The sequence below is a fragment of the Oxyura jamaicensis genome, chromosome 1 (assembly GCF_011077185.1).
Source record: "Oxyura jamaicensis isolate SHBP4307 breed ruddy duck chromosome 1, BPBGC_Ojam_1.0, whole genome shotgun sequence".
Lineage (NCBI taxonomy): Eukaryota > Metazoa > Chordata > Aves > Anseriformes > Anatidae > Oxyura > Oxyura jamaicensis.
In genome coordinates this window covers 26,452,853-26,477,181 of record NC_048893.1, presented here as the reverse complement: position 1 = coordinate 26,477,181, position 24,329 = coordinate 26,452,853, and the positions used below count along the sequence as shown (strand labels likewise).

The window sequence follows — 24,329 nt, the reverse complement described above, 5'->3', positions numbered from 1 at the left end:
ATATTCAGTACAGCAAAGACCAGAAATAAGGGTTGATATCCTACAGGAGCAATTGCTTTGAACTTAAAGCAAAGCACAAGCAGAAGCAAAACTGCTTGGAAAAGAAAATAAATAAATACAAGTTATGTTCAACTAGATTCCTAGCTGCACGCAGATATTGACTATGTGCCCTACTGGACTTAAGCCTGAGTTTCTGACCCCTGTTTTATCTGTGCATTATTAGGCTAATATTGCCTCATTTTCCAAAGTGGTAACAAATATCTACTCAGTAATACATTAAAGGAGATACAGTAAGGATTATAAAAAGTTATTAATTTGAAATCTTGCTATGCTATTGAAATCAATGTTAGCTGTCTGCTAAATACAGCAAGGACATTATATGATTTGGAAACAAGTCACATTAATGCATCTTTCTTCTTTCAGTGAAGTGATTCAGAAACTGAGCTTTTTACCTGGCAATTGCATCTTGTTTTCAGATCCTCTCTCTTAGCTAATAACCAGGATATCTTATTTTAACAGTGGAAAAAGCCTAGTTTTCCACTTTTAAAATACCATCATTTGTTATGAATTTGGCTTGAACCATAATTACAGGAATTTATTGTTATTATTATTTTTTAATTACTTCTCTGCATTAGAGGAGATAATGACATTTTCAATTAACTTTTTGTACTGCACAGCACTCTGATGAAGTAAATGAGGCACTTCAAGTTTTCAAAGGAAAAGGATGTCTATTTTCACACGGGGAACATTATAAGCATAGCAACTAAATACAAAGCCTGGCTCAAAATTCAACACACAAGTCAAAAGCATTGATTTGTTACACTACCTTAACAACCTGCAATACGGAAATAGACACAGACTATCAGCCTCAAGAGGAGCAAGAGCTAAAGAAATATAAATAAAATATAGCAGTCACCCCTTATCTCATGACAGAGTTATACATACACAGCATAATTTGAATGATGCATATTAACAAGCTGTTCTATGTGTAATGAAAAAAATACAGTTCTGCTTCTTGCGGATTTCTGTTATACTTCCCTTGAAAGCTTTCTTTCCCAGATCCCCCATTTTGGACAGTTTCTCACAGCCACCACACAGCATCTTCCAAGGGGCATTCACATCTGCTCTCGGGAAGGGAGCTGGCAACACCTGGACTTCTCAGCAGCAGCCCCATGGTCCCACACACAATGACTACCTTCACTCCTGTCTCTGCATACGTGGTGGAGTCATTAAGGGCCTTCCCTCTCCCAGGTACAAATTATGCTTTTTTCCATTACCCACTCATGGCTTTTCATAACACCTGAAGGCAATTCTGTTGAAATTGGCCTGCAGGCTCAAGAGCTATTGAGATGGCAGGAAAGAAAGGTTGATGATGAACAAACAGGTGGCAACTGCCATCATAAAATGACATGCTTCTTTAGGAAGCTGTACTAAAAATGAACAAATATTGCCGCCCTTGGAAAAGTGATGGATGCCACTTTGAAATAGAACCTCCTGGAACACTGCTTCACTATGAAGCGTATTCAATAGGCTCTCATTTATTTAATACAACACAAGCTAAAGGAGCACCACTGACTTTTTCCCCCTGGGAGATCACAGCAGAAAAACTGGAGTTCCATGGTATACTCCTTTACAAGAATGAAAATAAAATATATTTATTTAATTCGATTGTAAAGGATTTGGGGGGCTGTACCAAAAATACAAAACTCTCAACTGATTTCAGAGGAGTTAAGGAGTCACCATGATGTCCTTTGAATCCCAGAAAAGCTACAAGCTACAGAAGCACATATCTGCAAGGATGTGAAGGTGAGATAATACAGAAATAATAAGCAAAACTCATCATTCTGAAAAAACATTGACTTTTCTCATAACGTGCAGAATTCTTGTGGAACAACTCTCTAATGTTAACATTAACTGAAAGGTAAGAATACTTATGATTATGAATATAAATTCAGTGGTTTTAATATGTAGAAAATAGGAAGGAAGGTTAGAAAAGGTTTTAGGCAAGGGGTGTGTATTGAAGATGCAGTAAAACACTGATATTAAAAATACCGCAGGGAAAAAAAAAAAAAAAAAAAGAAAAGAAAATCAGATATTAAAACTAACATGGATTTTCAAGCTCAAATCTTATTAACCAATAAGTTTCCGAAGTATTAGGAGTTGTTCGAACATACTGTCAATGTCTTCTGTGATCTAATTGCTGACTAGCACCTAACAATAGAAATTTTAGTGTCTCATTAATGAAACATAATTAATGAAAGATGTATATTATATTTGTTTAAGTCTTGAAGAGTACCATTAAAATTTCACTTGGGAAAATTCTTTTTTTCTGTGAATGGATATTTCTGAAAGATCTAACATGCACGATGAACTTTGGAGCTGTAAAGAAAGCCAATGAACCGAATGGCTGCATGCAGCCAACAATGGTAGTAGGGAAACTGCATAACAGTCTAAGAATATGCTTATATTCAGAGGAACTTTATAATAAAGCTGTAAAGAAAATCCACTTTCATCTTCCACCTGTGAAAGAAATCACTGCAGAAAACAATAATTGATAGTGTAGTTCAGGTTAAATACATTAATGTTGTTGACACATCAGAGAGATTTAGGTATTATGGCTGAATGAAAAAAACAATACAGATTCACCAATTTGTTGCATAACTTGGGACTCATTGATTAGCTGAAGTCATGGAGACTGCAATGGGCCACTCCTCACAGATTTTGACTTCTATGTACGCTTCCACAGATTTATACATTCACATAAGAGATATTTTAAATAGGTATGTATTCATGTGGAGGGGGTGATATGTATTTTATATATTTTGTAATACTGAACAATAAGGAGAAAAATGACTAGAAAGAGGCTAGGCCATCTCTTCTAATAGAGGTTCTATTTTATTTTATTTATTTTTCTTATTTCTCTTTTTTTTTTTTTTTGAGAATAAATTCCAGTTAACCTTCATTTCTTCCAAGTCCGTGTTCCACAGAGAAGTGCTTTAGAATTGTTGTGGTTTTGTTTGTTTTTAATCAATAGGCATAATAAAGAGAAAGATTTTTTATGTCTGTGGAGGATCATCACATTTTTAAAGGAAAACTGCTGTTATCACAAGAGTGGCCTATTAACTGTAGCACAGCAGTGAGGGAATCACTTCTGAAATGTCATCAGCACTTTTGGTAGAAAGTACAAGGCTTAAAATAGCCTTGTACACATGGAGACCTGATTTGGTATAAAGATTTCAAATAAGAGTACAGAAAAGTTTTGTATGCATTTTTGTTTTGTTTTTTTTCATTTGTGTGTTCAGTTTATTCACAGAGACATGGGGCTTTAAAGAAGTAATAAAGATTCTAAAGATAATAAAGCTTTATTACCTATCATCCAAAATGCTATTTTCCATAGCATTTTTTATTACTTTAAATAATATTTTTTCAAAATACAAATCAGCACAGTATGTTAATCATACCAAGTCTCTGGGAAGTATCACCGGATAGGATGTTCATGAAATGTTTTCAGAGTTATTTTCCTTTTTGAACATTGGAGGATGATTCTTCTTATTTTAACACGCACTAACACATACACACACACACACATAAAATGCTGCTTTTGTTGACCCAAAGTAAACCTCAGCAAAGTCACATTGTTTTTAGTGGGTTTTGGAACTGGTCATAGGTCTTTCAGTTTGTGGAGGGCAATTCCTAGTCAGCCTCAGGGAAGCTACATTTGTTTTACTGCTAAACTACTGTGGAAAACATTTTAAATCATGAATATTCCAAATAATTAACTCACACCATCTAACATGGAATAGTTTATATTATTTATGGAAAGGCATCGCATTTGCCTTCAGCCCTGCCCTACTTCTACCAGTGAGAGAAGCAGAAAGCTGTAAGATGAGCTTACTGTCAGGCAGATCACAAATTTGCCCATATTACTTTCCTAAAGTGTGACTTTTAGTATCCCATAGTCATCTGTGGAACAGTATTTGTTGTAGTAGGTGCTGAGCCTGCTGTGAAAAATGAAGTATTGCTGACATTAAGGGTAGAAGAGACTTTGTGCTTCATCTGGATATAAGAGAAGAGGACTGACTGATGATCACCTGGGCTGCAAGAATGACTCAGTGGCTACCTGCTACACAAAGACTTCAAAGAGTCTTGATCAATTTTCTCCTTGAACATGGGTCCTCGGATAATTTTGAGCATTCATCATAAATGACATTCATCTTTAAGAGAGTGCTATATTGTCCAAGTTAAGAAAAGTCTATCTTTTGGACAATGGCAAGAGAAAAGACCTCCAGAGTGTGATTCACCTTTTGACACCCTGAGACACATTTTATAAAGGCAGGAAATTATTGATTTTTCTCCAGAAGTACTTCGTTCTTCCCATTGATCACAGAGAAGGATTTGGGCAACTAACTTTAATTAGATGTCTAATATTTACATGCTAAAAATCTGGATCCATTCAGGTATTAGTGGAGGCTAAGCCTTATACTTTGAGAAACTCAATCAGTGTTTTTTATCTCAAATTTTCACCTGTAAAATGTGGCACCTTCCTTATGGTGAGACAGTGAGGAGAGAGACTTTAAAATTTATCTGATGTGGTCAAATTGTCAGTGGGGGCCAGACAATTACTTAAGATAACTAGATAGGAAAGAATGCTGGAGACAATGAGCCCAAACCCCAAAACTATGAACTGATTTTTTTTATTCTAAGGCTATTGTTAACTAAAGCAAAAATTCAGTGAATAAAGTTTGGAGTTCAGATGAACTGGATCATACTTCAGGCACTCTATGTGAAATATCTTAAAACTATTAATCTTAACATTTAAACCACAAAATCCACAATTTCAGTAGCATAAAGTGGATGGTTATTGTTGTTGTTGTTGTTTGGAGACTAGATTCTCACAAGTCAGTTGGAAATGGTTATGGTAAATTCAATTTTTTTCATTCTTAATGTTTCAGACACGATAGATTGTCTCAAGATATAGTGCGACTTATTTCTAATTATTTACATCCTTTGGCCTATAACTGCAATTTGAGTCTTACAAAAATTTTTTTCCAGTGAAAAGGAGGACACATTTCAGTTATTCATGATTAAGATATGATCAAAATGAGGAGTCTGTTATTCTTTAGAAATATTCCTATGATTTGTAAAAGCACAAAATAACAAAATAATGTTAAAAGGTTATATTTACCACGTGGTTCGGTTTTAGTTTCAGTGGTTTTTGTTTGTTTGTTTGTTTTTTTGTTTTTTTTTTTAAAAAAAAAAAAAAAAAAGGACAAAAAAGCTCTAATTTGTTTTAGAAAGCCATTGAGATTTGTTCTGGAGATCAGATCTGAATGGACCAGAGTTTAGGTCTGACCTCACAAGGTTTATCAATGCAACAAACTCTGCAGGAAAGTAACATAAAATATTAATGAAAAATTAGCATTGAAATAATAATAAAAAACAGATTTAATTATCTGTACATTGATCCAAAATCACAATGCACAGAGTGAGTGTTTAGAATCAAATATCTCACTCTGGAATCAGCTCTGCTGTCATTGCAAGTTACACATTCTGGCCAAATGATTTGCTTGGACTGTCTGCAGAGTTCATATGATGGACAACAATTTCAGGAGAAAAAAAAATGAACAACAATTATCACATTTTGTCCCACCTAATGTGAAGTAGATGATGGAGATGCAGTATTTCCAGCTGTATTCTTTTTGCTCTGTTGTTTTCAATTTTTTTCTCTCTGCCTAATTTTTCATCTTTTTTTCCTTTCTCCCTTTCTATATTTTGATCTCTTGCTTGTATATGCTGGCTTCCAGCATTTATTCTTATCATTTTTCTTCCTCTCAATCACTGTTGTTGTTTTTTTTCTGATATTAGTGATATTTCAGGAAGATATAGTTTTGAGAGCTACAGTTGCATCTACCATGCTGCTGGAATGAATCCTCTGCTGTGGTCTCTATACAGTTTGATTTCAAATCATAGCTATTGATTATAGCAATTCAAAGAGTACAATAGCAAATATGCACAGTGGGAATGATAAAAGCAAGAACCCGTGAATCCCAGTTCTTAAAAAAGTCAGAGTAATGGAAAAAATAAAACTTACAAAGCTTCCTAATTAACCGATTTTCCAAATGTTTTTTTCATTAAGGATTTTTTTTTTTCCAAAGCCAACAAGTCAGTGGCCATTTTTATTTTAATTTCTATGATCTCTGGATAAACTAACCATTTATTTCTTTGAACATCTCTTTTTAGGCTAACAAATGAACTTGTTTATGGGTCTGAAATCAAAGGGGTTGTCTTTGTCCTGGGTGGTCTTTGTTCTAATTTTCAGTCATAAGCAACTAATCCATCATTGTATGTATATCTTATCAGATGCTCTGCTTTAAAAGTACAGCCATTTTAAAAGTACTCAAGTCCAAAACATTAGCCAAAATTGATACACTTTCCAGGTACACTTTCCAAGGGCAAAGGGCTAAATGGAAGACAAAACAAAATAGCTCCTGGCTTATATTCTTGTATGCTGTATTAGCCTTGAGCAAAATTTTGCAGTGCAGCTACTTAACCTACACACAAAATTTCATAATGGAAATACCAAGAGACCTGTAGCTATAACCAGTACTACTGGGCACCAGTAAAATATTTCATTTACACATCTTACAAAGCAATTTTTGTTAATCTTGCTGCATGAATGAAAAATCTCATCCCATAGTCTCCAATTCACTACCCTCATGAACTCATAAAAAGGTCTTTTAACCACTGCTGTGATTTTCAAGTGGAAATAATAAAATGGCAAGAGTTAAATATTAATATTCAATTCTTACATTGTGCCTTTCTTTGATACCAATTACAACTTGAACTTCACCTAACTCAAAAAGACTGCAGACTTCACTCAATTAGCAGTAATAGGATTAAAACATAGCTTTGGAACTGAAGATTTAAATAGGAAAAAAAAGAGTTTGGCAAATGTACACTACATGTACAAAATTAATCTCAAAATAAATATGCAGTCCTGAGTGAAATAAGTGGATGTGGAATGCTAGCGATGTGGAGGTCATTGTGGTTTTGTTTTGTTTTGCTTTGTTTGTTGTTGTTGTTTTGTTTGCTTACTTAACAACCTCTACTGGTTGCATTGCTTTGAAAACTATCATGGCTGGAAAATAACACTAAATTTTACTTCCTTTAGTTTTATGGACACTAAAAAAAGTTGCTGCTATTCACAACAGGTATTCTCCTTTGAAGAGCACCAAAGCAATTTCTGTCCACTGCACTTTTGTCCATTACTGACTTTTCATGGTTCTCAGCTCTTTGAAATGTAAGCAATCCCACAGATCCAAATTACTGCATTCAAATAGCTGTCTACTGAGAAAGGATAAATATGTCCTTTTGCAGGTGGAAAGTGCCATGGAGACTAAAGCTATGTTTCTAGACTACAGTTTTGAACAGCAGGTGATTGAATTTGCACTAGAGAATTCTTGTATTCATTTATACATGCCGAGTTGTTTGTTGTTTATTTTGTATGTGATTTTTTGTGGGCAATGAATCACTTCATTTTCACTGTATTTTGGTTATCTGTCTCTACAGCTTGTGATACCTCTCCCCAAACTGAAGATATTTTCAGTTGATAGGGAGTACATTTGACTTCTGAGAGAAAATTGAAATGTCCTAAAAATTCCTTCTGACAAATCAAAAATTGCTTTCTGTATCCTCTCTCAGAGGCAACTATGAAACATTTCCGTCTTGTTTTCCTCATTAGAAACATAGGAGCATAGGAGCACTTTTGAAGTACAGTTACATAGGTCCAGAACCAGCTGTGAACCATGACAGATGGTAGGGACACACATATTTTTATTTCCTCCTAACTAGTGGAGATATCAAGCCAAATAATGGGCATAAGTTTTTGTAGACAACAACCATATTCTTCATTTCTGGAAGAATGCACTTCAGGAAATACCTGAATATCACTAAATGCCCCTTTTCGAAACAGTATAGACCCAGGAAGAAAATTTGTAAATGAGTATAAGTGGCTGCATATTTCCAAAATTCAGCCCTAATATTATGACAGATAAGAACTCCCCCAAAGAAAAGCTATAATACTTCCAAAAGTAAATCCGATTACCCAGATTATTAATAACTATTTTTTATTTAAGTTTACTGAATTAAAAAAAAAAATGGAGATGGTTAATAACACCAAATAAGAGGAAGGACTGTATAATCCAGGTCACAACATCACAGAGATAAGCAAAAGTTTAGAAGAACCAGGACTGGCAATAAAAGGAGCAGAAACATGGTAATGGACTTAGAGATAGATACCTCAACTAGTACGGGCTACCCATGGCAGCACATCAGAGTACCTTGTTTTGTTGGACTAGGGGTAATCATAGACAAATCATGACATCTTGACACTATTTCATTTGATAATAAATTTGACCTTGTTTATTTTTCGTTTATTTTTTTTCTTTTCATAGCAGATATTTTTAATGTCCTACCTATCAAACAGTATTTTTTTTTCCAATAAGTGCTAGCCTCCGAAGTTTAAGATATTCAAATAATGTACAGAAGTTAATTAACTTACAATATAGATCTAAATGAACCTAACCCTGTCTGGCAGTGCTAAGAAAGTAGACAGGCCATTTAGGTAGACAGAATCATCTGTCATGGTAAAAACATACTGAGCTTTTGGGGATAGTTAGAAATAGTTTTGAATGTAGGTGTGCAATGTATTACTACCATTCCAGGGATAGTAAATGGTAGCTGAGCTAGCAAAACTCTTTACACAACTGAATGACAACATAGCCCAGAGGTCTCCAGCACATTCAAAATAAAACCTCACTATTTTCTTCCTTGAGTTTCATTTTAAATGCCCCCTTTATAAAACAGACAAACACTTAATCACCCTCTCAAATTTGTCCAGATATAGAATTGACCAACACATGAAAAAGTCAGGCTATAGAAGTTGATCTGGATAGATTTGGAACCAACAAATCCCACTTTGGTGGGGAGGGGAGAAGAAGGAGGGACGAACACACAACACAGAGACTCCAGCCATTTAGAGATGGTTGTCATTCTTCATGAAGATTAAAAGACTTGTAGCCCTGCATTCCTGTATTAATCCAAAGGCCAGCCATTGTACAAGCTGCCAGAGTACTGGCTTCTAGACACTGCACTTGTGATCAGAGTCTTGACCTAAACAGACTCCCATTTCCATGAAGGATTTTTTCTGGCTCTGCTATGGTAACTCTATATGGCAGATAAACAACGTTTGATTACAAAGATCATCAGAAACCATTAGTGAAGGAAAAGAGGAATAAATGAGGGCAGTTGAAGAGTCTCGTGCAATGGTCAGTTTACTTGTATATTAGAAGAGTATAACCATAAGAATAGTTTTCAAAATAAGAAAGCTTGTATAGTAAGAGATAAGAGTCAAACTGTTGGACAACTTGCACATCTGATTTGCTTAAGGAGATCTACACAAACTGAGCAAATGAGCTAACGCTTACAGAATAATGCATGAGGACACAAGGCTTTTTATTTTTAATATATTAATACAGTAGAAAAGAAAATAAATACTCTTGATTTTTCTAAGGGAACCATAAATACTAGAGGGACTTTGCCCCTAGCATTCAGTAATTTACATTTTTTTTTTTCATAAAAGTCGGCATTAGTTTGAAGTCGCAAAAAGAAGACCAACCACTGTTAAAGTGATTACTTTTTCTCTGTTATGCCTGCGTCTAGCCTATGTCATCAGATTCTCACTTTTATGAGCAATATAAAATTCAGACACAATTTCCAGTTAAAAATGAAACCATTTCTGCTGGGTCTTCATAACAACCAACAGTTTCTTTCCCCCTCCCCCCCTTTTTTTAAACTCAGTAGCTATTCTGATATCCAAAGTGGCAACTAATTGTCCTGACAATTAAATGGTATTGCCACAGCACAGCCTTTATGCATTTGTCCTAATAAATGTCAGATGAAGCTCAACTGCTCACTTCAGCAGATGCCAATTTAGGCTGAATATCACCAGCTATTCAGAGAGAATTTTTGCTTTAAATAAGATTAATCTCACAAATGAAGTGTGGGTTTTTGTCTTCTTACAACAAAGGCTATTGGTTATTCATTAAATCTGAATTACAGGTTTAACAAACACTTGCATAAGAATCATTAATATAATCTGTTATATAATTACTAATGCAGTGAATAATAGTTAATATCTCAACAGTAAGGTCTTCAAAATTCAATTATTATAGCCCTTGTCAGAGACTAGCCTGTCTGTTTCAAAGCACTTTTTTCCCCAGTGACCCTTCAGTTTGACTACTTCTTGCATGGCTGCCATTTGTCAATTCAGGACTAGTATAACTGTCAAGTAAAGACTTACTGAACTCCTAACTCAGGTTGTGATTCCTACTTTTCCACTGAAGTCAACAGCAAACTGGGATTCCTGTTAGTCCTGGGTCAGTATTTCATAAAATGTTAATCTGCTTTGCAAGCTTGTGAAGCTGATTCATTTTCTCTCTTTGGGGAAGATATAACTTTATTCATAAAACTGATATGTCTGGGAATGGTTGTGGGCACTGAGCCCAGAAGTCATGCAAGAGCCTGTATGTATGTCAGTAAATAGTTTACCCTCTACAAAAACACAGCTATTTGCTAAATGCCAATTATGAACTGTCCCAGGACCTTATAAACTCAAAACTTTGTTGAGGAAAAGCACAGGTTGGCATAGGCCAAAACTATGCCAAGACCTCTTCTAAGAGCTGCTGAGAGGATGACTTCAGTGCCTTGAAATGTCCTGGACATATGGACGTAACTGTACAAGTGCAGACAGACATCTCATTGCTGCTCAAGTCTCTGCGCTGAGAATACATGGGAAGGAATCAAGAGACACTGTGATTAAAGCATGACTATTTTGCTTCTTAGACCTGTCTTCCACAGTTCTTGTCCTCCTTCATACAAAGAATCACAATACTCTTTAGATTGAACCATCCTAACAGTAGACAGCTTCAAGTCCTTAGAGAATTGTTACCTCTGTTTCTAATTTTGAGCCAAAGTGATCCAGCATTAATGCTTTCTTCAACTTATGAAGGTGATGGACCCGCTGAACTTACTCTCTCAGTAGCAGAGACATCAGTGATTTCCATGTTATGGGAATTATCACACAGAAGTAGGTCAACAGCTGTGCTCAGATGTGAAGAGGTGTGTGCAAGAATAGACATAGCAAAAATAAAAAGGTCTACAAAAATGACAAAAATGATGAGGTATATGGGAGGAAGAATGGAGACTGTGGACTTTACACACTGTAAGGTTAAAAAGATGAAGTCTGTGAAGTTTGAAAAAGAGAAGAAAAGAAGAGAGACTATAAAAGTCTACAAAATAATGAGTGAGCCTGAGGATCCTACACAGATCTATTTATTTCACACTTAACAGTATCTTTTGCTATCTGTTCTACTCCTCCTCTTACCAGATCATCCAAAATGTGTTTTGCTTTCCTTCCCATTTCCATTTTCCCTCTTCTTTCTGATCCCCTTCACTTCATTTCCACCTTTCCTCATCTCTATATACTCTTTCTCATGACTTAAATATAAATAGTAAACAAAAGATTTTATTAATATCAATAATAAATGTATTGAATTAAAAATATTAAAACTATAGTACATAAAACTAAAAACTAAGATATGAAAAAATCTATGTGCATTTAGTGAAAATACAGGCAGCTGTGCTGCTACATACTGTTTCAGCAAACAGTTCAGGAAGAGTTAAAAAGCATAATAACCTCAATTACTTTACTTGCAGTAATTTGACATAAAATTAAATTTTAACCCTCAAGCATCAGCTCATAAGCTAATTTTAAAGTGGAATCAAGAAGGTTCAAGATTTCTATCCTTTCTCTGAAGCAAAACACATAGAGGTGGAATTCATTTGACTTCATGTGTATGAGAAAATGAAGATGCCTACATCCAAGGTAATTATCTAGATTTTTTTTAGTCAACAGGGGAAAAAAAGGCACTTTGATTGTGTGACACATCTTGCTTGAAAGTAAATGCCTACGATAAAGTAGATAAATTGGGTCTTAAAAGGACTGCTTGTCCCACTGCCTACAAAAAGTTACTCAGGCATCTAGATCACATTTAGACACTTGTATTAGATGTAGGAGAGATCCCAAGGAAGGCATTTTGGACTATATGGACAGGTGGTCTATACTAACTTAAGTATCCTTATGTTGCTGCATGCAGATAATATTTAATTTAAACAGGAGTTGGGGCCTACAGCAAAGACCTACCATGATATTACAAAGCCTACAGAGACAGGTGAGATATATACTTGGATCTGAAAAGGATGTTCTTGGATATACAAAGCATCTTCATGCTTCCAAATTATATATATGTATGGGAGTGGTAAGATACTATCATTCTGTATTCCCTTTCACACAGTCTCTTAATCTATTAGAAATCCATCAAACCATGTAGCTATCCAGAAAAAGAAAAAAAAAAAAATCAGCTTTAGGAATTGTATATATTTTTATGTCAAATGTGGGGAGTCACTGCAACCAACAGAGGACTTCAGAAGAGAAGCTGGAAAGTTGTCAGTATAGCAGATAATGGGTAAATGAGATTATGAGATTCTCTACAGAGGTTATGTAACATGGGCAGCACAGGATTTGTAAGTATAACAGATATTTGTGACTCCTAGAATACTGTAAAAAAAAAGACATTATTTCTCTCCTAGAAATATCTGAACTAGACCTGATTTTTTAAACACAAGAGTTTGCCTACATAAAATTTCCAAGAGTAATACCCAAGCAGCTTTAAAACAACTATTTCAGCCAGAAATGTAGCCAGTTACAGATCTGCTCATGAGAAGCTTACCTCCCAGACTCCTCAGTCTCCCAGGTCACTGAAATAGTATTCTCTCTAGCAGACCATACTGAAGTTCATAGTAGGGTGGGTACTTTAAACTGGTAAACAGACAGACCCTTATGCAGACTTTTTTTCCAGTATATCCAGGCAAACATCAGTCTGGCCTCACAGAAAACTGCAGAAAAATATCTATTCAATACGTACCTTGTGGATGTCAGAAAACAGGTGAAAAGATTCTCAATCAGAGACTCCAGCTTCAGCTTCCAACCACTGTCCCCTGTGAACCTTTGCTGTGTAAACTAGAAAGCCTGTTATCGATGGTTTGGTGTCTCTGCACATGTTGGCAGATTTTCATCAGGTCTCCTTTAAACTTAAATTTACACTACCTAAATGGATGGTGGTCCCAAAACCTTTCATGATAATGTAGATCTTTTTATGCTGTAAAAAAAAAAAAAAAAAAAAAAAAAAAAAATCTGGATTCTTTGTCTAGTTCTTACCTTCTCACCATAGAATCCCAGAATGGTGTGGACTGGAAGGACCTTAAAGACCACCCAGTTCTGACCCCCCTGCCATGGGCAGGGACACCTCCCACCAGACCAGGATGACCAAAGCCTCATCCAGCCTGGCTTTGAACACCTCCAAGGATGGGGCATCCACAGCTTCTCTGGGCAGCTTGTGCCAGTGCCTCACCACCCTCACAGCAGAGAATTTCCTACTTTTTCAGTCTCCTACTGAATTGAATTGACACAGCATCTAGTAATGATCTGACCATCCTCTAATAAGCAGGTAAAACAGTAACCATGGTCCTATTCAAATTATTTCTATATATAAAATAAAAAATAAAAAATTATACACCAGTTTAATTAATTCATTAAGAACTTTTTTTTAGCTGCAATGCTGTACTAACAACTCATTGTCAGTTGATCAAGGTCCCTGACTCCCAAGTCCTTAATGAAATTACAGGTTCCCAGGACAAAGCACCACCTTGTTATAGGTCAATAGAGCTTTTCATTTTCTGGAGGTGCAGTTCAGTTTACTTCTCATTAAAATACACACTATTTAGTTGTGTTCACAGTCTGAAAAGACCCCTACTACTCTACACCTGTGGTGTTTTTCTGCATTATTTTCCAGTCCTCCAGAAATGAAGTCACTTACACTTGTAAACTGTTTTCATTAGTTGATAATGTATTTATGTAGCAGAAGGCCAACAACTCATTCTTGTGCTATTCCAAAGGACTATATCCAAATAAGAAATGATCCCACCTTTCCAAATCCATCTTCACAACTGTCAGTTATTCAGTTTATTAATCCAATTATTTCATGACAAGTTAATTTGATTTGCCACAGGTAATAATCAAACACCTTGAAGAACCCTGATTATATTAACAATCTTACTTCTATCAACCAAACCTAAAATCTGATCAAACCAGATCAAAAGTTATATTGATGAGATCAATTTCCCATAAGCCACTTTACCTTTCTTATATTCTTTCTTAAGCAAGTCCCTTATCAACCATTCCTGTGCTATTTATGATGAATAACTTAATTCTAATGAAATACTACCATGACAATAGAGTTCTTCCAGTCATAACACCTTATCACCAGTGAATATCAGTATTGGCTGTTTATATGTTAATGATTACTTCTGTTTTTAGCAATGATAATTACAGTATATAATATTGCTCTTTTTACCTAAAAGATGCCAGTGGTCTTTACAAAGGACATGCACAATCCTCCACCCACACAGTGTATCACTGTAAACAGAGGCATGCCATGGAGAAGGGAGAGGCTGGAGAAAGTATACATGTATATATATATATATGTGTGTATATATATATATACACACACGCTATACTTATTATAATGTATATTTTAATATATATTGTATATTATAATATATATTAATACATATATACATGTATACATTGTATGTATATAAAATATGTTATACATATATAATATATAAATTATATTTGTTTATATATAAGTTAATATTATATATATATGTTTAATGTAAATTCCACTTAAAAGTATCCATTAAAGGATGTGGGAGGGAACAAGGTAAGTGATGACTGAAGATACTACAAAATTAGTTTACTTTGTCTGATTGCTTTGAGAAGAAAGGACACTAACATTTCCACCAAAACTAATATTTGACAAAAGCCATTCCTAAAGAAAATCATTTTTCATTTAAAAGGTGTTGCTAGTCATTATCCAAACTGAACTTTGACTAGGATATTGGAACACTCTTCAGAAAAGGGCAGCAGGGTGTAATCACGAACAGTGGGAACCTGGCCTTTTCCTACTGACTGAAGGATGGCATTTCTCACCACACATTGCCCTTCACCTCATCTGTCATTCATTCAAGAGCAGAAGTCACACTTTTTGAGTCACAAATGCCATCCTACATTCCTCTGGATTTTCTTACAAAATCTCCAGTCCAGATGTTTGCTAAAGCCAAGGCTGCTTTGTTTATATGGCTTGTAAGTACTGCAGGGGAAAATCTGACATCTCTTTAACTACCCCTAAGACTTCTAGAGGTTGACTCACCTTTCTGGAGAGTATAAGTAACTGTCCTTGATCAAAATAGAAATTAATCAGGATGCTGGTTTTGTGTCACAAGAAGAGGCCTCAGAATGAATCAAATTCTGAACTGTCTTAGGCCTTTGGCACTGTTTTTCTGAAATACCGAGGGTCACCCTTTCCTATTATATTTCTGAATCCTTGATGTCAATAATGTATCTCAATGATCTCAATGGTATTTGATGGTATCTCTTCACCCACTACAGATTCCTCATTAGTGCTGGCTCTGGGCAGTGAAAAACAGCATTAAGATTTTTTATCATTTTACTGTCATGCAAATATGCTACACTTATCAGCACCAGAACTTCTGTGCATGCAGAGAAAATGGGGGACTTTCAGAAAGGCATAATGGTCTGCCTTTACATGCTGTTAATCCTGAGTTCCCATCTTGGACTTTATAACTTCTCAGAGATCTGCAATTCCTCTGTTCTTCCCAACAAACCTTCCAGACAGCCAAAAGGACAGATTGGCTTTGGTGTAAAGCCTCTGGTACAATATTTACTCAAACATAACTCTTCTACAGGGTGATGACATTCTGTCCATAATGGTATGTTGTCTGGCCATAAATGGATGAGAAGAAATCAAGTGTAGAAATCAGCCTATCTATAGGAATATAGCTTAAATACTTCTACGTAATTATAGATAAGGCATAATTCCTTGTCTAAATGCTGAAAGTTGTCTTTGAAAAATTCCTCTGATGACCTGATTTTCTTCAAATTCTATTGGAGTTGTTGCTTTCTGTCTGCCCTGACTTGTGCACGGGTATATATTTATTTTTTTCTACTATTTTTTCTATTTCTGGTATTTCTCTCCAGCACTATATGACTTTCCACATCTTTTTCACTATCGGTTCTTTACCTTTTTTTTTCCCTCCCCTTACTTGTTTATTCCATCAGTCCTTCCAGTTTCTCTCTCTCCCTGTTCTTTCATCCTTTCCCTCTCCATATTTTCTCTTTCCCATTCCTCCTTGTTTTCCTTTCCCCACAGCCTCTTCCTTACTTTTCCTTCACCTTTTCCCATCTCTTTGCCATGTGATTTCCAACCTGCAAAGTGCTATCCCCTCAGGTTCTTGAGCACCCTTTGGTCACCACTAGCCTATGCAAGCAGGCCCTCCAGCAGCACAACCTGCCTCAGCCAACTCAAGGACTCCAAAGGCCCTAGGAGGAAATTGCCTTCCAGCAGGAGCCAAGTTAGCGTTAGCACTTCCTCCTGAAAGTTGAAGCAGGGAAGGTCATTTTGCCAAAGTGGGCAGGCTGGCAAGAAGACATGGTGCCAGACGCATGCTGCCTGATTCATTTTCCCCCAATTAAAGCAGCCTGTAGGGAAAATAGTATACCAGTATAGTGCACTGGTGTACTGACCCCTCTGAGTGCTTGTTAGCACTCACCATGCTCAGCATTTCCTCTCACTGATTGATAGGACGATACATGTGTGTATGGCAGAGAGCAGATTCATTATAGCACATTAGCCAGACAGGCAGACAAATGCCCACAGGGGCAGAAAAAGTCTGTAAGGAATAAATAAAAACTTTATTATTTTGCTTAAACTTCTTTTCCCCAGGCTACAGTGAGGAATACTGGAGGAATAGGAGAGCAGAGGGAGCCCAGAAGAGAAAGGGAGTGGCAAGAACTGAAGAGAAAGTTTATTAGCAGTCAGACAAAGGCTTAAAATATTCATTGTTGGATTCAGAGGTTGGATAGTAGCTGGCTCTCTACTTATCTTATTATTTTCTTTCCCAGTGCTAAATGAGAAAGAAAGGGTCAATGCATCGGATATCCAGCTATCAGAACATTCCTGATGTAACAGCTATGAAATGATTACTTGGCAGCTCCACTCGATGCAGTTTAGCATTCCTCAGTTTAAAAAATTAAAAACAAACTAGTACCAGCCTTTATCAACAGCTGCCACCATGTGGTTTCTGAAATACCACATTTACTTCCAATTTTGACAGAAAGAAATATGGTGGCATCACCTGATCTGTTCAGGAATGGTTTTTAAACATCATTTCTGCAGTGCACAGCTCACAAGAGATGGTGTAGCTAATGAGCGGCTGCTCTGCAACCCTGCATGTGCCCTGTTGAGGCAGAGAAGCAAGTAGCCCATGTGATGCTGCCCTGACACCTGTGTACAGAACCATGACCACTGTAGCAAGCCACTTCCCCATAGCTCTTTCTTGGACATGGAACTCCACACCTCAACCCTGGACAACCCCAGGCTGTCAACAGCAGTGTTTGAAAGCATACATTCCTGAACGGCTGATGCTAAAAACGTCTGCCAGACATAGATCTACCAGGAGGCAGCATATCATGAGAAGCTGCCTGCCCTTCCATGGGACATGGGAGCATTCAGCCCCACTCCTGCTCCCTAGCTGCTCCCTGGAAGCACTGTGTGATGCTGAAAGAAACCTCCAGAGCCATTCCACTATCCACGGGGAGGATGGAGTGTGTTGTCAGCCTTAGATCATTAGAGAGGTGATCCTGAGATTAATGATTCAAGGAGTGTACAAGACCTAGTTAGTTAATACCCCAGCATTTTCTTGCCCTACATAATTTTTAGAAAATGTTAACCCCAACAGTTCTACCCCTCATCTCCCTCCCGGATTTCATTTAGGTGCACTTGAAAATGAGATAATTATGCTACAAGTAAAAATAGCCTCGTGCAGATAACACAACATTCAGAAATAGGTTTTGTAAATGTCTGTTGATAATATAGGTACCTCTGAGATTGCTGGAGCTTTGCCTGATGAAAAGTGTGTTCCCAGTGGAAAAAAGCCATTGAACCCAGGATACTGTGAAACTGGCATATGGCACTGTGAATAATGTGCATGGGCTTCTTCTTGAGGGTATTTGTCTGTCCACTCTTGATCCCGTAGCTTTCCTCTGAGCTGAAACTGTAGTCCAGTCAGTGCCTGCAGCATTGCTTTATTTCTTCCCTTTCCACTATTAGCAGAGCTGAAAAAATCACTATAAAACACACGCACAAAAAAAAAAAAAAAAAAATAGAAGCAGCAATTTAATTTCTTGCACAATGTACCTCTACTACTGCAAGAGAAAAAAAAAATCCTTAAATATAATACCAAATTAATGTTATGGTTATAGGGCACCCATAAGGACACAATCCCTAACATACCACTAAAAAAAAAAAAAAAAAAAAAAAAGATGAGAAGAAACAGTTGGCATTCAGTTAACAATCATGTTTGGAGGTTTGTGACTGACTTTGTTATTCCAAGGGAAGCCAGGTACCAGTCTCTTGGGATTAGGTACAAAGACGAGAAAAAAGTGGACATGTATGAATCTCAAAGGTGACTGCTGGGTTAATAAAACAGTCTGTTTTCTGTTCACCCACTCTTCCTCTCAGTGTGCAAGTACATTAAAATATGTCAAAAGGAAAGCCATTTGCTGGAGAAAAATAATTCAGCTAAAAGTCAAAATTTCCAGCTGGTATATTGCCTTGGTGTGTGCAAGTGCGCTAACAAAGTGACCCACACTTCTCACTGGATGAAAGTTGGTATCCTCATTAAAGTAGAAACAAACACTTGAAAACAGGAACAACTGCCAGTTAAAAAAAAAAAAAAAAAAAAAAAAAAGACCACAATTGATATGAGAAACCTTCATTTTTCCACGTTCTGTTTCCTACTTGTTCTGTAGCAGATACAAAATATATTTAAGTAACCTCTTGAAAAGTAATGAAGATAAAACTGATTCTGTATGCAGTAACCATTCCTGTTTGCTGGAGGAATTGCATTGCTAACAACCATCCACATTATCATTCTATGTTTAGAAGAAGAAATATTTTCACAGTCCAGTTTCTAAACAGTCACGTATAACACAAGGATTGGTTCCTACAAACAGTAACCCTTTCTAAAAAATGAATAGCTCAGGGGAAGAAAACTTCATGCTAGAAAGGGTTTGTAGGATCAGCCTCCAACCATTTAAAATAATAGCACATTTAAACTGGTGTGTACTGCCTTTGCCCTCAGGAAAAAAAATAAGGCTTGAGAACTATCACTAATTCACTGCAGTGTAAGCATTTATGCAATATGAACAACATGAGACAGAAGATCTCCTGTTCCTTGGTCCACATGCTGGCAGAAAGCACTATCATATAAACAGAAAGTAAAATGAGGGAAGTGGTACACAAAGATGTGAGCTGCCCTTTTGTTTATTAACTGCTACATGATTTTCTCGGCCAGGGGGAGGGGGGGGAAGAAAGAAAAAAAAAATCTCTACTGACTGCAGAGTATGTTACAATGAACTGTCTGAAAAGCAGAGTCACAGAATGGACAAAGTGGGAAGGGACTTCCAAGGATGGAGACCCCAGAACCTTCCCAGACACCCTAACAATAGTTTTTTTCTTTTGTCAGATTGGAATTTCCCCCATTTCAGCTTATGCCAACTGACACGCGGCCTGTCGCCAGGCACCACCAGGAAGAGTATGGCTCACAGCCTCTCCATGTAGCTTACTTGCTCCAAGCCCTTCAGCATCTTCACAGTCCTTTGCTGACTCACTCCAGTACATCCACATCCCCCTCATACTGCAGAACCCAGTACTCCAGCTGTGGCCTTCTCAGTGCTGAGCAGATGAGTAGGATCACACCCTCAACATGTAGGTGATATGATGCTGCTCCTGGTGCAGCCCAGGAGAGGCTGCTGGCCTGCCTTGCTGTACAGGTTGATTGCTCACCCACTATCCTCCACCAGGACCCCCAGGTCTCTCTTCAGGGCTCCTTCCCAGCCAGTCATCCCCCAGCCTGCACCAGCGTATACACTTATTCCTCCCTAGGGGCAGGAGTTGCCATTGACTTTTTGTTGAACTTCTTGACACTTCTGTCAGCCTGTTCTTCCAGATTCTCACTCTGAAGGTCAGCACAACCATCTGGTATAATAACCACTCATCCCAGTTCTCTGTTATCTGCAAGCTTGCATTCTGTCCCATCATCTAAGCCATTAACGGAGATTTTAAGCAACATTGGACCCAGTATTGACTCCTAGAGGTCACTATTAGTTACTGGCATCCAGGTGGACTTTGTGCCACTGATCACAGCCCTTTGAGCCCAGCATTTCTGTCAGTTTTGAATGCACTTCATGACCTACTTTAGTCCATACTTCTTCAGTTTGTCTACATGAATATTATGAGAAAAAGCTTCAAAGATCTTATTAAAACAAAACTAAAAAAAAAAAAATCCACTGTTATCCTCTTGTTCACCAAGCTTGTCATGTCACTACCAGGCTATCAGGTTGGTTCAACATGATTTTATATTTTCCTTTGCCTTCATTTTGCTGTTCATCTGCCTTTAGAAACTCTTCATGCTGTTGTTCATGTCCCTCTCCAGATTCAATATAAGATGGAACTTATGAACTTAGCCAATATTTCAGAGTATATCCACAGTTTTTTTTTTTTTTAAATGCATTGTCTTTCTGATGCTTATATTTTTTTCTCCCACTATGAAAATGCCTCCTTAGTGTTGTTGTTGTTTTTTAAGTGAATTTTACAAACCTGTTAAACCGTAATAGCCATTAAGTATTTGCTATGAGCTAGCATGTCAATACATATCCAAACACATAGCAAAAAAATTAAAGCATTGTATAGAATGTTTTCGGTGGTAACTGCAGCATCAGTGGAAAAGAATGAAGCCTTTAAGATCTTTTCCTCCAATCAAGGCTTTGCCAATGCATTTCTTACTGGCTAATATGCACTAATAAACATCACTTCTAAAATTTATTCCAGCAATGTTGACCTCTGCAATTCTGCACTCAGCAATGTCTAAGTGTCCAGAATAAATGGCTTTATTCTTTCAGATCTGCTGAGACTGATGTAAATACATCACAAAGACTGCATCACTGCTTCACAGAGCAGCCTCCTCTAGCAGATACAAGAAAAAAAAAAAAAAAGGCCAAAAAAAAAAAAAATGATGAACAGTTTAACTAAGTCATCTGTGCTGATTCAGGAATAAAGAAGAGAAACTTTCTATATATATACCCTAACTGCTAATGCAATTTCTTAGCCTCAAAGGGTAAGTGGTTAGGTCTTTTATACACAGCCCAGACCTTGTGGTACTGGTAGATGAAAAGCTCAACATAAGCCGGCAATGTGTGCTAGCAGCCCAGAAAGTCAACTGTAGCCTGGGCAGTATCACAAGCAGCATGGCCAGCAGGGAGAGCGAGGTGATTCTCCCCCTCTACTCTGCTCTTGTGAGATCCCATACGGAGCACTACATTCAGCTCTGTGGCCCCCAGCACAAGGACATGGAAGTATTAGAACAAGTCCATAGGAGGGCCACAAAGATAAAGTCTGGAGCACCTCTCCTATGAAGACAGGCTGAGAACACTGAGGGTATTCAGCATCAAGAAGAGAAAGCTCTAGGGAGACCTTAAAGCAGCCTTCCAGTACATAAATGACACCTGCAGGAAAGATAAGGAGGGACTCCTTATCGGGTATTGTAGTGATAGAACAAGATGTAATGTCTTTAAACTAAAAAAGGGTAGATTTAGATTAGATATTAGATATTAGATATTAGGAAGAAATTCTTTACTCCGAGAGTGATGAGGTACTGACACAGGTTGCCCAGAGAAGCTGTGGATGCTCCATCCCTGGAAGCTCAAGGCCAGCTGGATGGGGCTTTGAGTAACCTGGTCTGGTGTCCCTGCCCATGGCAGGGGGTTGGAACTGGATAGCTTTTAAGGTCCCTTCCAACCCAAACCATCCTAAGATTCTACAAATAAATAAAAATAAATAAATAAATAAATAAATCTGGTGCTGATACTACCATTCTCTTCCTTTTTCTGGATTACTTCTCAATCTGAGCATAGAGCATATCTATCTTGTGCTTTTCTTCTGCCAAAGAAAACTGAATGAGAGAGTGCCACCTGCACTTGTACCTGGTGTAATCCCCTCCAGCTTCAGTAGAAACAGGAGCAGGACTCTGTATCATTGATTCTGCTCCAATGCCTTCCCTGTGCGATGCAAAAGATGGTAGGACATCAGATTGTGCCAATATTCTTCTCTGTTTCTGTTAGAAGCCAAGCCCATGATTCAGACAAAAGCCCAGGATCATGGCTGGCTCTTTTATAGGTGGGCATTCAGCATCTTGCAGGCTGTTTGTGCCTTGGCTTGGCAGTGTGGACGCTGTGTAAAAGCAGAGTAGTGTGAGGGTGGTGCAGAGCCTTTGATCCACTGTGCCTGGATCAATGACCTGCTTTGTAGGCAAGTGCATAGTCAGCTTCATATTAAAGCTCAGCAAAAACCCAAGTCTTCCCATGTTTGAGGAAGGTCACCTTGTTCTTGTGTCTGAGCATGAGACTGCCTAAACCATGCAACTAGCTAGCAGGACTTCCTAGCTGTTCTGCAGTGTGAACAATTTCTCTTCCTACCCTCATTAGTCCTCCCTACTGTTTAATCCAAACTACTCCAGTGTGGACACCTGAGACATTCTCAAATATGAAAATTGAGAAGATGGCTGTGATTACCCCTTCCTGGCCACTGCAATCTTATTATGCCTGTTTGGTTGGCACATTGCATACTAAGAACCTATTCTTACACTCCTTTCACAAGCAGAATTCCCCATTGACTGGTATGTCTTTGTATTAAAAAATTTAATGGATATGCAGAGCAGCAATTCTGAACAAAGGAGTTTAGCCGTTTTTCTTTTAGTTATCCCAGTTATCCCTTTCAAAAATGCCCTAAGGCAGTCATCTATTTCAGTCAATGTAAGGCTAAAAATGTTCAATAATTAAAAATATATGTATATTTTTGAGCAATAAAAACATAAAAGACATCTAAAACCATAGATAATATTTTTGTACACATTGAGGACCATATTTCTTCACAAAACATTGACTTTTTTTAACTCTTTGTTTGCCAACTTTTTGCCTGAAGCAACATTTGACAGTGAAGAAATCTGTGTTTATAAAGGAATGAACACTTATGATCCCTTAGTTCTGCTGGTTGGAGGATAGTTGCATACAAATTCAATTTAGAAAAGACATACAAAAGACACTTCAAGTATATTCCCCTTTATAAAAGTTTCATTTAGCTCAGCATTTTTTGCAATTAAAAAATAAAAAACAAGTTAAACAGTATTTTAAAACTAAAATTCAACTTAACTTGCATCATTTGTACGATACTTTACAAATAGAATTCCAATGGAAACAATATATATACATTGTTGAGTTAAAATTAAAAATACATATATTTAAGAGTAAAAATCTCTCATAAGAATTTTGAGTGAAGATTATGCTTAAATTAGAGCTAAATATATATTGGTTTTGAAATATCCAGTCAATATATACAAAGGACCTTAACTGTGATCTGTTGCAATGCAAATGAAAAAAAAATAAAAATAAAAATAAAAATGCATATTTATGTTGAAGGCAGTTCAGTTTTTGTGGCTCCAGAAAATATTAAATTGATTTTAAAAATTTCAATACCATTTATGTAACTCAAAGGCAGTCTTTTATTATTATTATTATTATTATTTCTAGTTTAAGTAAAATATAAGACAGAAATCCTGCAAAAAAAAAAAGTTTTACATTTTACAAAAGTGTATGGGAAAGTAAGTAGGATGAGTTAGAATGTGAAATGATGAAGATAATGAACAAGCAGGCTTACTTGAGAATTGGAAGGTTGATTCAGTAAAATAGAATTTCAGCAGTGTGTAAAAGGTATATTGGTGCAATAAAAGACAAAAATGAGAACTGGTCAAAGAACTGCATTAAGCTATAAAGGGGACACCCATGGGATTTGGAATTACATATCCAGAAGCATCACATTATGACTCAGGCAAAAGCCTTGCTGTAGAACATTAACAGCTGACTATCATGCCTAGAATAATCTAATGAGTATTATAGTATTATGCATAGTTTTGAGCAGTCTATACCAGGAAAAAAAAAAAAAAAAAAAAAAAAAAAA

The 24,329-nt window shown here is 36.8% G+C and overlaps 1 protein-coding gene across 3 annotated transcripts in view; it reads right to left on the bottom strand.

Moving 5' to 3' along the window:
- Positions 1-24,329, bottom strand: part of TFEC (transcription factor EC) — a 138,095-nt gene that overhangs the window by 76,759 nt on the left and 37,007 nt on the right. For all 3 annotated transcript variants that reach the window (XM_035311247.1, XM_035311253.1, XM_035311260.1), the window contains exon 2: positions 18,139-18,385. In XM_035311247.1, coding sequence (XP_035167138.1) covers positions 18,139-18,339 — 201 coding nt within the window. In that variant the 5' untranslated portion in view covers positions 18,340-18,385. The remainder of the gene's footprint in view (positions 1-18,138; positions 18,386-24,329) is intronic.